The sequence below is a fragment of the Cervus elaphus genome, chromosome 20 (assembly GCF_910594005.1).
Source record: "Cervus elaphus chromosome 20, mCerEla1.1, whole genome shotgun sequence".
NCBI lineage: Eukaryota > Metazoa > Chordata > Mammalia > Artiodactyla > Cervidae > Cervus > Cervus elaphus.
The window spans coordinates 84566868-84582414 of NC_057834.1; the positions used below are offsets into that span (position 1 = coordinate 84566868).

Consider the following 15547-nt stretch of genomic DNA (forward strand, 5'->3'; position numbering starts at 1 on the left):
CTGAGTTAATTAACTGAAATTTCAACTAATGAAATCTAATTACATACTCACTGCATAAAGAACTCAACCTGATATCCATATTGCCTATTTTGCTGAAGAACTGCTATTATTTGTAACTTGTCACTTTGGCAAGCCTTCATATATTCTTGACTTATACTTGCTAGGGGCTCCATTATATAGCATAATTTAATTCTCTAGGACACAAAAATTCAATTTACTTTCCTACTTACTGATACATGATTCCACAGGGGGTTACTAGTCTTATAAAAACTGACTTTTGAAAGGCTTGAGGTTAGTTCTCCGGGAGTAAAATAAATTCTAAAAAAAAACTTACAGAGTATTTTCTGGTTTTTTATAATCATTTTTCTTGAAAATTTTAAACACAACTTTCAAAAATACACAGGAAAGACCTGCAAGGATAAACAATGAAATATTGTTCCTACTTTGCAAAAATCAGTAAATTTTAATGGATGAAACTTTACTCTATTAAACACTAGCTGATAAAAAAAAATGGAGACAGATAGCAACATAAGATAAGCTAATTCTAGCAATTAAACCTTTATATAATTAGCTTTTTCCATGGTAAAAACACAAAAATAAGCTTAGTGATTTGCTCTTTAACATGCACACAAAACATGACACAACTGTAATATATGCCTGGACTGAGAACAAATATGTAATTCCTTCTTGCATATGTGGAAATTTACCTTTCATATATAGACATGTAAAACCAATCTAAAAGTATGTTAAGTCTTTAAAATTATATACTAAGGTAAAACACTTCTGTAAACAGAAGAGAAAAAAGCCTTGAAAAGGAAGGCACGGTCCCTGGCTGAACACAAAACACAGACATTTTTTTTTTTTTAAGTCTAAATTAGTTGCTACTACTTAAAAATCTAATGTCTGGTTTCTACCGAAAAATCAGAAGATTGGCAAAAGCAGGCTAAATACTGGAAAGGCTATCATGGGTCCCTCGGCAAGCACTTTTCTGCCTGCTGCAGACCGCCAGTAGTTATTTGAGGTTTAGACCTCCGCACAAGACCACAAGCTCCTCAAGAGAAGGGACCGTGACTTGCCCAGGTCTGAACCCTAAACAACTGGCTCAATTTAGTCACGCAATAAATGAGGAAGGAGGGAAGAAACCACCTAAAAAGCCTTATCTGAGTTTATCAGCAAAGATTCAGGAGCTGACACAAAAAGTGCTCATCTCTGTAAGATCTAAAAAGGTAACAATCAGGTAAGGGACCCAAAGAAACTCAACAGCTAAAAGGTTACTTTATATCTTCTTTCCTGTGCTCTCATACCTAACTTTGATAGGTTTTCTCTATAGGTGTTCACAGAGCATTATCTGCTGGCTGGCAATAAAGGTCTATCACGTCACATAAAACTTTTTCTAAGACAAAACCATGTGACACGGGAACAGCGTTGTTAACAGTGCGGTGCGCAGTAGCTGTGTGTACTCACAGCCAGCAGTGTGGCTCCTCCCAGGTTCTTTTTACCTGTAGGAGGGAACTGCTTCAAAAGTAACATACCCTGGCCTCATGCACCAAAAAATGAAATTCTCTTAACAGCAGATATGAATCCTGACCTAATAGGTGACACTAAAAATGAAACCGCAGTATCTCCTAAAAAAGTTGCTAGTTTGCTAGCCCCCTGCTGAGTTAAGCAACTGTGTCAGTAAAGTGGTCTCATCTCGATCGGAAATTTTTTTATTATGTGGACTAATGAGCCATTGATCCACACCTGGAATCTTTTTAAATCTATAAAAACATTCAAACATAACAGCAGGAATTCAGTTAGTTCTTCTCCTCCCCCCCAAAATACAGATGCAAAATTATACACGACACACAAGATTTTCATAATTTCAAGCCAGAGATTGATATTATCAACTCAGTTTCTGCTCGTTGTTTATAATTACAGTACTATTCATTCAGACACTACATTTTAATGTTAGATTTCATGTATCTTTCAATTCTGATGTAAAGAGCAATATCTTCTGAAAATAAAATACTAACCTATTTGCAACTTTCATGTGTGACTTAAACCCAGATGAGCATTATTTACTTCCTGAACACAGAAGTTCTTATTTTAAAATTTTTCTCGTTATTTATCTAAATTATATTATTAAGTTATATCAATATACTGAAAGTAGGGGCTAGAACAGAAAAAGCTAATGTTTTGAAGCTTATTACAAAGACACTGGAATGATAATCTACAATCTATTAGTTGAAAGTATGCCTCTTTTTTTCCCACCTATTATTTTATTAATAGGTATAAATGGGATGGGACCATTTAAAAGTACATATACAGCCAATTTTAAAATTCTAAGACATTTTCATCAAGAATACTTAACTGTGACAAAAAAATCCATTACATTTTACATGCATTTCTCAGAGACTGTAGATTTCTTTCACAGATTTTACATACTGAATACAATGACTACCACTACCAACTAGCCATAAAATTAACATATTTTAGTGCCACATTAACTTCTGACCTACTCTGTAAAAAAGCACCTGAAAGAGTGTTATTTTCACATGGAAATAATATGTAAGACTAAAAAAATAATGGATACCAGAAAATCCATATAGTAATTATGGTTTCAACTAGTTCATTAACACTCTAAGTGTATTCTTTTCTTCAAAAATCAGGTCTGTCTTCAAAAAGATAACATGAGAAAGGAAACATTAATAAAAAAACAACTTTTTCCAGAAAATTTAAAAAAAAAATATTTTTAAGTTTTAGAACAATGACCACACACTTAAGAAGCAGACAAAACTAAAGATGAAATGAAAGAGTTATCATGAAATATTTTCAATTTTACTGGAAAAATTTAGTCAATAAATGCAAAATATATACCAAAGCAAAGCTTTCGGTTAGTTCTCTCAGCATTATATATGATGATTATATTTATAAATATATGCAAAATGTAAATTTAGACTTCTAGCACTTTCTATAATATACAGCTATGTAAAAAAAAATTCAATCATCAGAAAAAGAATATGATATTCAGGAAATTTATTTAATGCTTAATTCTAAAATAATAAAAAATATTCATTCTAGTCACTCCTATATATATATTAAAAAAAAAGATTGAATATTTTAAGTTCTCCTGAACTTAAAAAGTAAAAATTTAAACTGTATCTTACCTTCTGTATTCGGTAAGAAGCTGATTACAATGATAAACCACAGACTTCGCATTCTGCAACCAGAAGACACCATTATTGATCCCTTTAAATATTTTCTTTGTATTCCTTAATGAATCTAGTTATAAATGCCCAGCTTCATCGAACCCAGCAGTCTGCATCATTGATCCTCATATCTGAAAAACAAACAAATCCATCATTTACTCTATGGTCCTGCAATGTCACAAAAAATGAAAAAACAATAGCAACAACTCCCCTCTTTCCAACCTTTCTTCTCTCCTTCTCAGAAGTATAAAAAAAAGTCATATATTTTGATTCTATATTCAACAGGAAACTACTCCTATACACTAGATATCTGAGCCTTGCATTCTGAAAACAAGCAAAGCCCCCCAAATTAAAGGTAATCAGAGCATATGAATGCACATAGTAGTTAAATAAATTCCCAAAGATGAATTTTTCTTGGAAAGATTAAAGTTATTCCAGAATAAATAACTGTCTTTCAATGCCACACAGTAGTCATTTTACCAGCTTTAATATATTAATACAATACCTCCAACAAAATTTCATTAATACATATACTTTGCTTCTAGTGATGGTAACAGCAGTATTATCTACTATTTTATCCTATTATCTAGTAAAGTAGACTACAGATATAATGAAACAGTTTATTTTTCTACTCAATGGTGTACAATTTTTAATATACGGTTGTAGCTTATGTAATTATGGCATTCCGAACACTATACTGCAAACTGTTATTTATCTGACTGCTAGTTATTCATAGGAATCATTTAATAATGTGATTGACTGTCTCTTAAATATTTAAAGTTTTAGATTTTCATATATCAGTTATTCTTACAGCAAAACTTAGTAAGGTCAAACCCATGTCCTTGAATAGTTTAACCCATCCACTGGACCCAAAGAAAACCTAGACCATAATGGTTATATATCTCCAAGTTTGCATCACCATTACTAAAACGAAGAGCCAAGTCTAATTCTGACTAGCCTTTAAGTGCCCAGTTCTTCAAATGAAGAGGATACAAAAACTCAGGTGTGATTTAATCAGCATTTCTACGTTCCCAGGATCACATGAAACCAGATCATTTGCTAGGTTCTACAGCAGTGTTTTACTCCTTTCTAGCATAGCATGAGGAGTCAGAGTAAGTACCAGCCTTACAATATACACACTATGAAGGCACTTCCCAAACATAGCCTGCCTCCTCATCTAGCATCTGAGCAGAAAGAAATTACAAATTCTTCCTGTAAAGTTTTCCCAAGCTCTCCTTAACCTTTTGCAAATAGTTTTTTAAAGTGAAGCAGTAATGGGTATACCTACCCACATTATGAGGTTGTGTCTATAACTCAAAATGAACTCTTACATAATTTAGATGCTATCTCTAAAGCATAAAGAAAATTTAAAAAACCAAATTTCCCCTAGATAATGTTGAGCTTTTCATTTCACAGCAGTTAAGGTATTCTGAATTTGCTACGTGCTTAATGCATCATGCTGCTATGCTTAAGTCGCTCAGTTGTGTCCGACTCTTTGCAACCCCAAGGACTGCAGCCCGCCAGGCTCCTCTGGCCATGGGGATTCTCCAGGCAAGAATACTCAGTAGGTTGCCATGTCCTCCTCCAGGGTATCTTTCCAACCCAGGGATCTAACCCAGGTCTCCCGCATTACAGGTGGATTCTTTACCATCTGAGCCATCAGGGAAGCCCAAGAATACTGGAGTGGGTAGCCTATCCCTTCTCCAAGGGAAGTTCCCCACCAAGGAATCGAACCAGGGTCTCCTGAATTGCAGGGAGATTCTTTACCAGCTGAGCTACCTGGGAAACCCCTTAATGCAGCATATGTGATTCTATTATAGCAGCTCACTATATTCTACTATCAGTTCCCTACCATGTAACTTCTATGGAAAAAGAGTCAGATTCTAAATGGTTTGGAACACTGATCAAGCTATAAAGTCACTATCTTGCTTTGCCAACAAACATACCAGAAAGAACATAAAAAATTAATCTGAAGCTATTATCTAGTGTTTATATATTAAGATTCATAGAACTACAAAAGGAATTAGCAAGACAGTCTATAATGAGTTTATTTTATCATGCCTATAGTTTGCGATAAAGCTGCTTCCCTATATACACTTCCATGATCCATAACCAACCTAGTTTTTTCAGCTCTCTCTAAAATCCATGAAGACAAAATTAGGCATCCTAATGAGAGGAATCAGAACTGGCTTATCTAGTTCTAAGAACACCTCAGATTTTCTCAGAAATAAAACAATAACAAAAGGAAAAGCAAACTTCCTCCTCAATATGCCAAAAATACACAAAGAAAAAAGATACATCAAAAATTAATCTCATAGAGAACACATGGAATACAACCCTGCAAAACTGGCTGGTTCTCTATTCATTTTTCACTCTGAGCTCCCAAAGACTATTCAAAAGACAAAACCAAAAGTAAATGTTTCATTTACAACTGCTGTACAAAGTGCCTGCCTTAAAACTACAAGCTATTTTATATAAAGCACAGACAGAAGTCGGATAATTTCATGGCCTGTCACATTTAAAAGCCCAATCACGAACAGTTTCTTAAATCCCACAGACTGGTCAGTCATTGTATCAAGCAATTAGAATAATTTTAATATGTGGAAGAGGTGCATTAATGTTACTTGCAGTAATTAAGTCAGCCTTTGGAATGCTCCCAGTTCAAGCAAAGAATCCTGACTCTCCAGATTTTGGTTGTAATAGGTACTTTTATCTCAATGAACTAATGCATATGGGCGGCTTGCCTACATGCACAACTCTTGAACACATTTCCACTTTCTTCAAGCAACTCAAGATCAGTCTGTCTTTGGTCACTGGCTATTTGAAAGAGTCCTTGTTTGTGGGAAGAAATAGAAAGAAGAAATCAGGGACTGATGACTGCTTTGTAGGAAACAGCTGCCAGGATAGGAAAACCTCTGTTAGTTAAGGGAAAAGGAGGAGGAAACCACACAACCCAGACCTCTTTTGCGGTCTCTGGCCAGGATAGAACATTTCATGAACTGATTTAACTGTGCTAAAACTTCAATGTATTCCTGAGGTTTAAATGTGAAACACAATTTTAAAAATACACTTTAGTCAATTATAAGACTTAGTATAAATGACTGTTTCTAACCGAAAGAGATTCCAAAATGTAATAAATTCATGGCTTTTTTTTCCCACACAAATAAAGCTTAGGTCCGTCCATCTGTCTGTTCAATGAGTAAAAGAATATCAAATTGATTATTCTCATTCTACTGCGTACAGCCAATCACTTTCACATCAAATAAAATTATTTTCAAAAGTTCAAGCTTTAAATGCAATTTTGAAAACAATCAAAAGATTTTACTGCTGTCATTCAAATGAAAAACAACCTTCCATTTAAAAATGTCAATGAAAATTGAAATACTTAGCAGACCATAATTGGCTAAGGACAGAATGAATAAATAATCAAACACTAGTCATATAATGTTTGTCAAATAATCAAACATAGTGAAATTAGTCCCAAGAAAACACTGCTCCTAAATCAAACTGGAGCCACAAGATTCTCACTGGCGTAGATGGAGCCAACAGACTTGTCCTTCAAACTCTATAATTACCTGCAAAAGGCAGCTCAGTAAGTGTCTCACAACGCAAAACAAAAAAAAAGGAACAAAACCAGGAAAAGGCTATTACACTTTCTTTGAACAAACAGAAAAGATTAAGGGATTCCTCATACTAAAAAACAATATTTCTTACCCTTCCCAAGAACTTCAGGGAAAAAATAGGACTATGATGGCATAACGCACAGATGAAACCCCTCATAATGCTAAGCAGCAGTACATTTCTTAATAAAAACTGAAACAGAGCATTTCTACTTAAATTATAAATGACTCTTATCCTTATCCTTTCAAATTCAGATTCAAACAATTTCGTCCTAACCTTGTTTCTATAAATACATGACACTGTCTACCAAACCTCTGTCAAGATTTTTTTTTATAAGGAAGTATCCTATTACTCTACCAGGTAAAAAGTCAATTAATGCATCATTACTACTAAACCTTTCAAAGCTCAACAACTTCCAGGAGCATGCCTCAGAACTGTTTACAACCCAACAGTCCTCAATGTTTTATACACTACATACAAAGTACAGTTACCCATAGCCATTCAGATAGTAACCTGCTTATATTTATTAGCTGCATTAAACATCTCATGCCTTAAATTGTCAGCAAATTTAAGAAATACTATTAATCAATTTTAGTATCTCTGTATTTATGTTACATTACTAAAAAATCATACTTAACTTTATATATGTTGACATCTATTTAGCAAAAATAGAACAAATAAAATCCATTTGTTGAAAAGCTCAATGACAGAAGCAGGATATAGCATGCTTCAAATCAATGAGAAAAAAAAAAAAAGATAATTTAAATTTTTCTAAAAATGGTTAACTGAGGTTGATATCCTATTAAGTGCAGAGCCACTATAAAGATTCGTATCTAAAGCTTTATCTTTGGACAATAGTTCTCATGGACACTGAACTATCGTGAACACTGGGTATTAATCCCAAACAACCAAAAGCATGAGAACAGGAAAAAGAAAGCCATCTAAGCGGGAGACCTAACAAAGTTACCCATCCTTGATATCATGTACTAATGCTGTGTAAAATGAAACATTAATGCTTTGGGTAAGCATGAAATTCTAAGCACTAAATGTATGTCAACTCTAAATGAGAGCTAAAGATTTCTGCACAAAATCAGTCTTTCTGATCTAATTTGTGCTATAAAATTATAATCATTATGGGACAGAATTTACTAGCAAATAAAAGCTGCTCTTCTATGTTTTATCAAAACTATAGTTACCAAAACAACAGGATGATATCAACCCCATTCTGCCCCCACTGAAAAGATTTAGAAAATGAAAAATAAATTACAGAAATTCCCCTTCTTTTGAATAGAGGAGAAAACATGGACACCCTTGGGAGTTTTCTTTCAGTAAGCTGTCGAAGTAAACCCCTGTTATCACTAATCAGAAAGCCTTTTTTTAACTCCAGACGTTTGATGTTATTTTCCATTTGAGTTTATTTTCTTTCCCTTCACAAGGATAGGGCTGGGCTGGAAATGCTAACAGGCATTTTAAAACCATGTGGCCAACCACTAGTTGCCACTATCTTTCTCTGATTCATTTCTGCAGGTATCAAATATACAGTACTTTCATTAAACTATTTATTTTAAAGTCCCCTTAACATTCATTTTTGGTCTTTATTGAGTCTTCTGCATTGTGAAGACATAGATTCTCCTATCAGAGGAGCAGCAGAAAAGAGTTCAGGAACGCTCCAGTAAATTACACCTGCTATCTGCTATAATATCCAGGAGTCATGCTCAACAGGCACAAGAGGCTTGTACCTGAGGACACTTGGAGGCACAGACCAGGGCAGTCTGCCATTCTCTTCATTAAAATGCTTCCATTTGAAATAATAAAAACAAATGGCTGTCATTTTCAAACCAATGCAGGGGACATTTTATGACTGAACATAAAGTTGCAAATGAAGTTTCAAAAGAAGAGTGAAAAAAATGACACTACAAGCCCCGTTCAAAATATTACCTTATATAACAAGAAAGTTGATGGCTTCCCCTAACAACAGCAACAAAAAAAAAAGCATAAGTCCATTTGTTTAAAATATTTTGTATTTATTGTTAAATTGCAGTATACCTACAATGTAGAATTTAGTGTTTTCCCCAATCTGGGGGAAAGGGAAAGCTATCTTTAAACAGCAGTCCTCTCCAAAATTGACATTTTATTTCTTAACTTTCTAATTATCTAGAAATTTCATGCAACTTTTATGAATTGAATATAAATTACAGGTACTATGGACAGAAATATTCTGTGAGCACCTACTATGCTCATATGCAAAAGAAATACTGTATCAGACACATATCACTAACCCCTATATAAAGGTCAATATTTAAAGGTCAGAGTCAGAATTCTGAGGCTCAGAAAAGAAATTCCATTACTGGAAGTCACTCAGCTAGCAGGTAGCAGAGCCTGAATTCCAATCAAGGCTAATTACAAGGACATTCTTCCTTAGGTGCTAAACTATTCATTCAGCAAACATTAACAAGATATATGACATGGTAAGTGCTGAGAAACAAAAGAGACAAAACTCCTAACCCTCAGCGAGATTACATTTTAGCTCAAAAATAACCTTTTCTAAATAAAATGCTACAATTGCCTGGCACATAGGTAGGTTCCTCCAAAATGATAGTTAGACTACACAGATTAGTTTACTTATATTATTTCATGAAATCTCCACAACATCCTGAGGAAATACAAATTATCATCCCCAATTTCCCTTAAAATGAGAATACTTAACCTGTTCAAGGACAGTAAATAGTAACGGGACTGGGATATAAGACCATGGTCTACAACCACTATTGTCACTAATTAAGTAGTTCAGATAAACCTACTCACTTTGTGTGTTTCATTATCTTTCCCTTTGGAATCAAAAATAGAAATAGAACAAAGTCATTTTGGGATTATGAAAGTGAAGAAATACCAAAAGAATAATGAGTTGATTTTCAAAATGTTTACATAAGTAAAACTAACATCCCTCAGGTAATGATAGCTAAATGTTAATTTTTAGTATTTCCAGTGAGCCATCTTAATTTTATTCATTTTTAATGCTAATTAAAGTACTCACAATATATATTATAAATTAACAAATTATTCTGGACAGATGAGTCTTATGAACCAAAATACCTGAGAAGTTGGTTACAAGTCAAATTACAAACCTAAGTATTTCATCAAATAGAATTAACAATGAATCATAATAGTCATGGAAAGAACGTTTTAATGTTAGCATCTATGATATTATGGTCTCATCACTGTTCATGCAAACAGAAAATAAAAAATTCAATGTTGCTCATGAGATGCAATCTTATACTCAGCTAACTACACTGGATCCTTTGTTCATTAATCATTGTTACTAGCCATTCTCTGAATCAATATTCAGATTCCCTCTTGGTCTATATATATAACCACTAAATGAAATAATAATGACCCAGGATCTGCCATATATTAGATCATCAATATCACCATCAGGGGTTTCTTAAATGTAATGAGGTAATCTGAGTAAAGTATGTCAAATGAACTTAAAAATGAAAAATTAACTATAGAGAATACGTGATGAGAAGCAGAAGAAAATTTTGTGAAGTATATAGCACATTGCCTTTTGTAATCAATAAATGATAAAACTCAGCTGCAAGCTATGTCAGCATATATACTGTCATCTCAACTTGCAATTCTAAAATAAAATAATGTTAACAATAAAATTGCATGTATGTCAGTTTAAGCCAATGATTATCTAGTGATTACATTCTAGATATTTTTGATACTGAAATGAGTATTACCTATTCATTATTATATTTATGTACTGGTCCTGTGTTAGGTTCTAAAGGGATCATAAAACAGATGAAGATATGATTGCCACTTTCAAAAAGTTTAGTCTTCCAAGGATAATTAAATGCATTAGAAAATGATTAAGACCCCAAATATGCATTAATAACTGCTAAACTCCCCAAAATTTAATGGTAATAAAGATACTTTATACTAAAGTTATGAAAGAGAAGAGATAAAATTTTTGAACTTGTGTTTCCCTTGAAAGCCTTGTGTACCTTGCATACTTGGGTCAACCAATATCATCGCCTTTGTGGGAAAACTACACATGATCAACAGCAAGATGACGGAAGGGACTTCTTCCAAAAGAGGCACGTTCCTGTGCCTTAACCAAGGTCATTGTTCTGAAACCCTGCATTCCATACTCTATGTTCTGTGTGCACAAGCAACACTCAAAATAACAGTATTTTATTGAGCGGTAGGAAAAAAGAATACATCACTTACTTTTGAAAACTAACTTCATTAACAACATTAGAAATAAAGCTGTAGCTTAAGTGAATGAACAGAACAGACTCTTACTTCCAGTGTTAGACTGAGATTCTACGTGGCCGACAGGTCTTATCTCTAAAGACCATTCAAAGACTTGTAGGGGAAGGCAAGAAAAATATTTATAGACACGATTAAGAAACAGCATGGACTAACTTATTTTGAACAAATGTTGAATATTTAAAAAAAATAAAAACAAAAACTAGTTCATTATAAAATTAAAATACAACTTTATGTTTCAGTGCTTCTTAGTTACTAAACTCATGGAGTGAGGGAGGTATGTGGTTTTTAGAAGAGGGATTTTCAACTTTAAAATATAATTTTATAATCTCTATTAAAATTTCAGGTAACATTAAAGTGGGAATAAAACAGTGTTTAATAGAAAGAAATATTGCTTATAAAAGGCTGAGAAAAACTGACTAGAAGCTTGAATTACCTGTCAAGACTCTTATTTGGTAAAACATGTACTTTCGCAGCATTTCAGCAATTTTTTTATAATTCTTCCTAATCAGAATACTGATATTTGAGAAAAATATACTTCCGGTCACTCCTCCACATATAAAGCAAACACTGTGCTTAATAATTACCAAAGATAATCAGTAATTCTTCAAATCTCTTAATCTAAAAATTATCAATAATATCCCATTATGCTCAGAAAGATTAGAAGCAAGAAATTATATAGACTGATATTATAAAGTAGAGATCAGGAAAAGTTTTTCTGTAGAGGAACAGATAAGTAAATATTTTAGGCTTTAAGGACCACAGCATCTCCGTCACAACTATATAATTCTGCTTCCATAGCACAAAACCTGCCATAGACAATGTGTAATGAATGGGCATGGCTGAGTGCCAATAAACTTTACTATAAAAATTGCCAGCCAGTTTACCAACTCTTGCTCCCATACAAGACGGGGATAACTGAATGCAGTTCAGTCAAATAATGAACTGATCAATATCAATGTCTACCAAAATATTCAAACTGACTTCAGCCTATCATTTTAAGAAAGATTTAAATGTTAATATAAAGATAAATTAACCATGTTGGAACACGAAAAACAAAATAAAGCGGCATTATCCTGACCAAAACAAATCAGTGTTTCCATGTGTGTGTGACAGAGCCGGAAGGACAGCATACAGTGACTGGGGAGAAACTCCAGAAAGGAAAATGAAAGGCATTACCACAGCAACCTATATCTCACTACTTTGGCAGGGGAGAAGGTAAAACCAATCAAAACAGTAAGTAATGGGAGGCTGAAAAATAACGAGGTTTAGACAAGGACCCTTGAGGTATTCTACCACTAGTATGATGGTTTCAAATAGCTGTCAGTAAAAGTGGCTTCAAACTTGTGAAATTTCTGTCAGCACTGTTATTCAGTCATATGAAATACTGGATAGATCTCAGTCCCATACTGTATTCAAAAGGTAACTACTAAATTCTAGTTTCTTCAATTTCTGCTGTAAAGCTAAAAATTCTACAAAACCAAAATCACCAATCTTACTCCAAAAAATTATGATGTCACAATACATACATACATTTCTTTTAGAACAAAAGTATTTTTAGAATTTTCCAATTCCCTGTATCTAGTCTCTTCCCAGTCAATATTTAACTGCTACTATTATAGTAAATACTTTTATTTTCTGCAATCTAATATTTCTTGAAATTGAATAGGTACACTGTAACATACCATAAGAATATTTCTAAAAAAAAAAAAGAATAATATTTCTAAGCTACAATTAATAGGTATCACATTTAAAATACATGAAGGCTAAACTTTTCTATCAATATTATATATAAGACAAAAGAGTGGAGAAGGTTACAAATTTTTAATAAGAGCATTATATTATGGTAGTAATAATCTAGGTGTTTTACTGGAAGTGAAGTGGATTACTGTAAATGAAATTTCAAAATGTCCTTTCCATTTTACAGATAACACAAAATGACTTTTTTTCATGTCTCTAGCGATAAGGATAAATTTGCCACACATTTAAATGGTGCCTTCACACTTCCCACCCTGACTCATGAATTAATAATTTAGTGACATTAATACAAGAAGATAAATGATAAAAAGGTTAAGGCTCATGGGTCAACCATATATCATACTTCTTTTAGCACAGCTAATACTTCTCTGCCAATTATAGCTAAAACTTTTTAACAGTTTTCAATAGCATTTTTACAATCTAAGTAGCGGCTTATGCACACACAATTTCACACAATTCAGGCTTAATAAATCTCCTGCTGGTACCAAACAATCATTCTAGGGGATTAAAGTGCAACATCTGTTAACATTAGTAATGTTTTATATAGTCATACGTATTAAAGAAGACTCTACACCATTATTAGTCTCCTAAAAATCCTTCTAGACCAATATACTGATTTAGCATGAATTATACATTTATGCTTTACAAAGAAACACATTAATGTGAAATGGTAAAATTAAAAAAAAAAAAAATCACATGCACTATGGAGTAACAGATTTCCTTTGACCTAAGCTTACTAAGTGTACCAGTACATGCACAGATACATACACACACAAAATTAGCTCAGTCTCTAAAAGTTTTTAAAATCAAAAAAATCCTCTGAAGAATTCATTGTAAGTTAGGATAAAATACAGTGCTGTGAAGATGAAAGTTACTTCATTTTCAGGTAGTACTCATTCACTCACAATTTTATTGATTCTTTTCCCTGAGATATCTTAATCCCCTTTCATTCCTTTCATTCCCTCTGCCCTTACTTCTTTCTTGGCTAATTTCTGGCCCTCCAACCAGCTTGCCAACTTCCATTAGATTAATCTTCCTAATTTCACTCTAAACCATAAAAATGTGTAAAACTGGAACTAATCCTAGAAATCACTTTATACATAAGACAAAAATACTTGGGGTTGTGAATTAACAAAGGCAGATCTCAGAAGTGCTGATTTGCAAATTTTCTCTTAAGTACATATATTATTATCTCACTGTAATTTATCACAACAAACCTGGTATCTCTGTTTTAACAATAGAGGGACTGGAGGGGCAGTGGTAAAAGGAAAATGTTTTTTTAAAAATTGGCAAAAAGTAAAAAACAGGAATAGAGCCCAAAGAGATCTAATTTCAAAAATAATTCAACCCTTTATTTCTGTCGAACTTATTTGATTTTGAGCATGCCCTTCAAATTCTATTCAAGATTTATTTTCACCCATATAGAAGACATTCCCCTCCTTTCCACCTAAGGAAATTCTTTACAGACTTCCACCTATGCCATAAAGCCAACAAGATCCCGTCCAACTGAAAACAAAAAAAAAAACCCTCTTTCTTAAAATTCCTACAATCACTATGTGTACCATTTGTATAACAGTGATTGGGTTAGCTTATAACTCCTGTTCAATTAAGCTTTTAAACTATCATTAAAACCTCTTTTGTAAAAATTTTCAATATTTATTTTTCTTCAATGTAAGTCTCTTCAAACCAAACCAAATAAAAAGAAAAATGTCCAGGATACATACTCTGTTCAAGGCATTGAATCTGGTACCGTACAATACAATGATGTGGAAGATTATTATAACTTTTAATGGATGTTAATTACTATAATTTTTAATGGATGTCTTTTTAGGCTAACAACTAAACCTAAGAATGAACATCCTTTATTTCCCACTCTTCCTCTTTAACAAATAAAGTAATTTTTGGAGCATGGGAGGCTTATCCTCTCCTCTGCACATCTCTTAGCATATTCCCTCTGCCTAGAATCCCTTCTGCCAACTGCTCTTCCTCTTCCAAGACTCATTTTAGGCCGATCACTTAGCTATCTTCCTCTGTCCTTCCCTCAGCCTCCATGTCACACACCAGAGGAATATGGCCATTTGTGTACAAAATACAATATGCCTACCACTATCACAAGCTTCTGAAGTATTTTCAAAATTGTGCGTTAAATGAAAATAGAACACATGGCTTTCACATCTATAATCTCAGTTCAGGTACGCCTGAGTAATGCCTGGCAAATAGCATATAATAAATATTTTCAACAGAAAAGAAGGAAAGAAATTAGGTAAATAGAAAGGAGAGAGGAAGGAAGGGGTGAATGAGTAAACTGAATGTTCAAGAATCAATTTGAGGAAGATAAAGAAAAATAAATGAACTCAGAAACTGAAGTATAAAGTTGAAACAACATTTTTAAATGAGAAACAAATTTAGAGATCTCTTAAAATAGGGAATTTTAAGCATTTTTTGAAATACGTTAATTAAATATTGAAGAACTGCCAATTTAAGACACAAAAAAATAAAAATAGCTTTTTTTCAGAAATTGAATTTATCACTGTTTGGCATAAAATAAGTTTATGTTATCATTTATAGAAGTCAAATAAACTCCCTCAAGGAAGTTTTAAAAACCACCAAGCCTCCTCACTGTAAGAGTGAGGAAGCAAAAAGGTCCACTATTAGTGGGAAAACTAAACCTACAACTTAGGCCCAAGCAAACTCAAGTAGAA

The 15547-nt window shown here is 33.2% G+C and overlaps 1 protein-coding gene across 13 annotated transcripts in view; it reads right to left on the reverse strand.

The window, feature by feature from the left end:
• The window catches only part of ADGRL2 (adhesion G protein-coupled receptor L2), a 295989-nt gene that overhangs the window by 162190 nt on the left and 118252 nt on the right, over window positions 1-15547 (reverse strand). For all 13 annotated transcript variants that reach the window (XM_043877657.1, XM_043877661.1, XM_043877656.1 and 10 more), the window contains one exon: window positions 3150-3322. In XM_043877657.1, the coding sequence (XP_043733592.1) occupies window positions 3150-3222 (73 nt within the window). In that variant the 5' untranslated portion in view covers window positions 3223-3322. The remainder of the gene's footprint in view (window positions 1-3149; window positions 3323-15547) is intronic.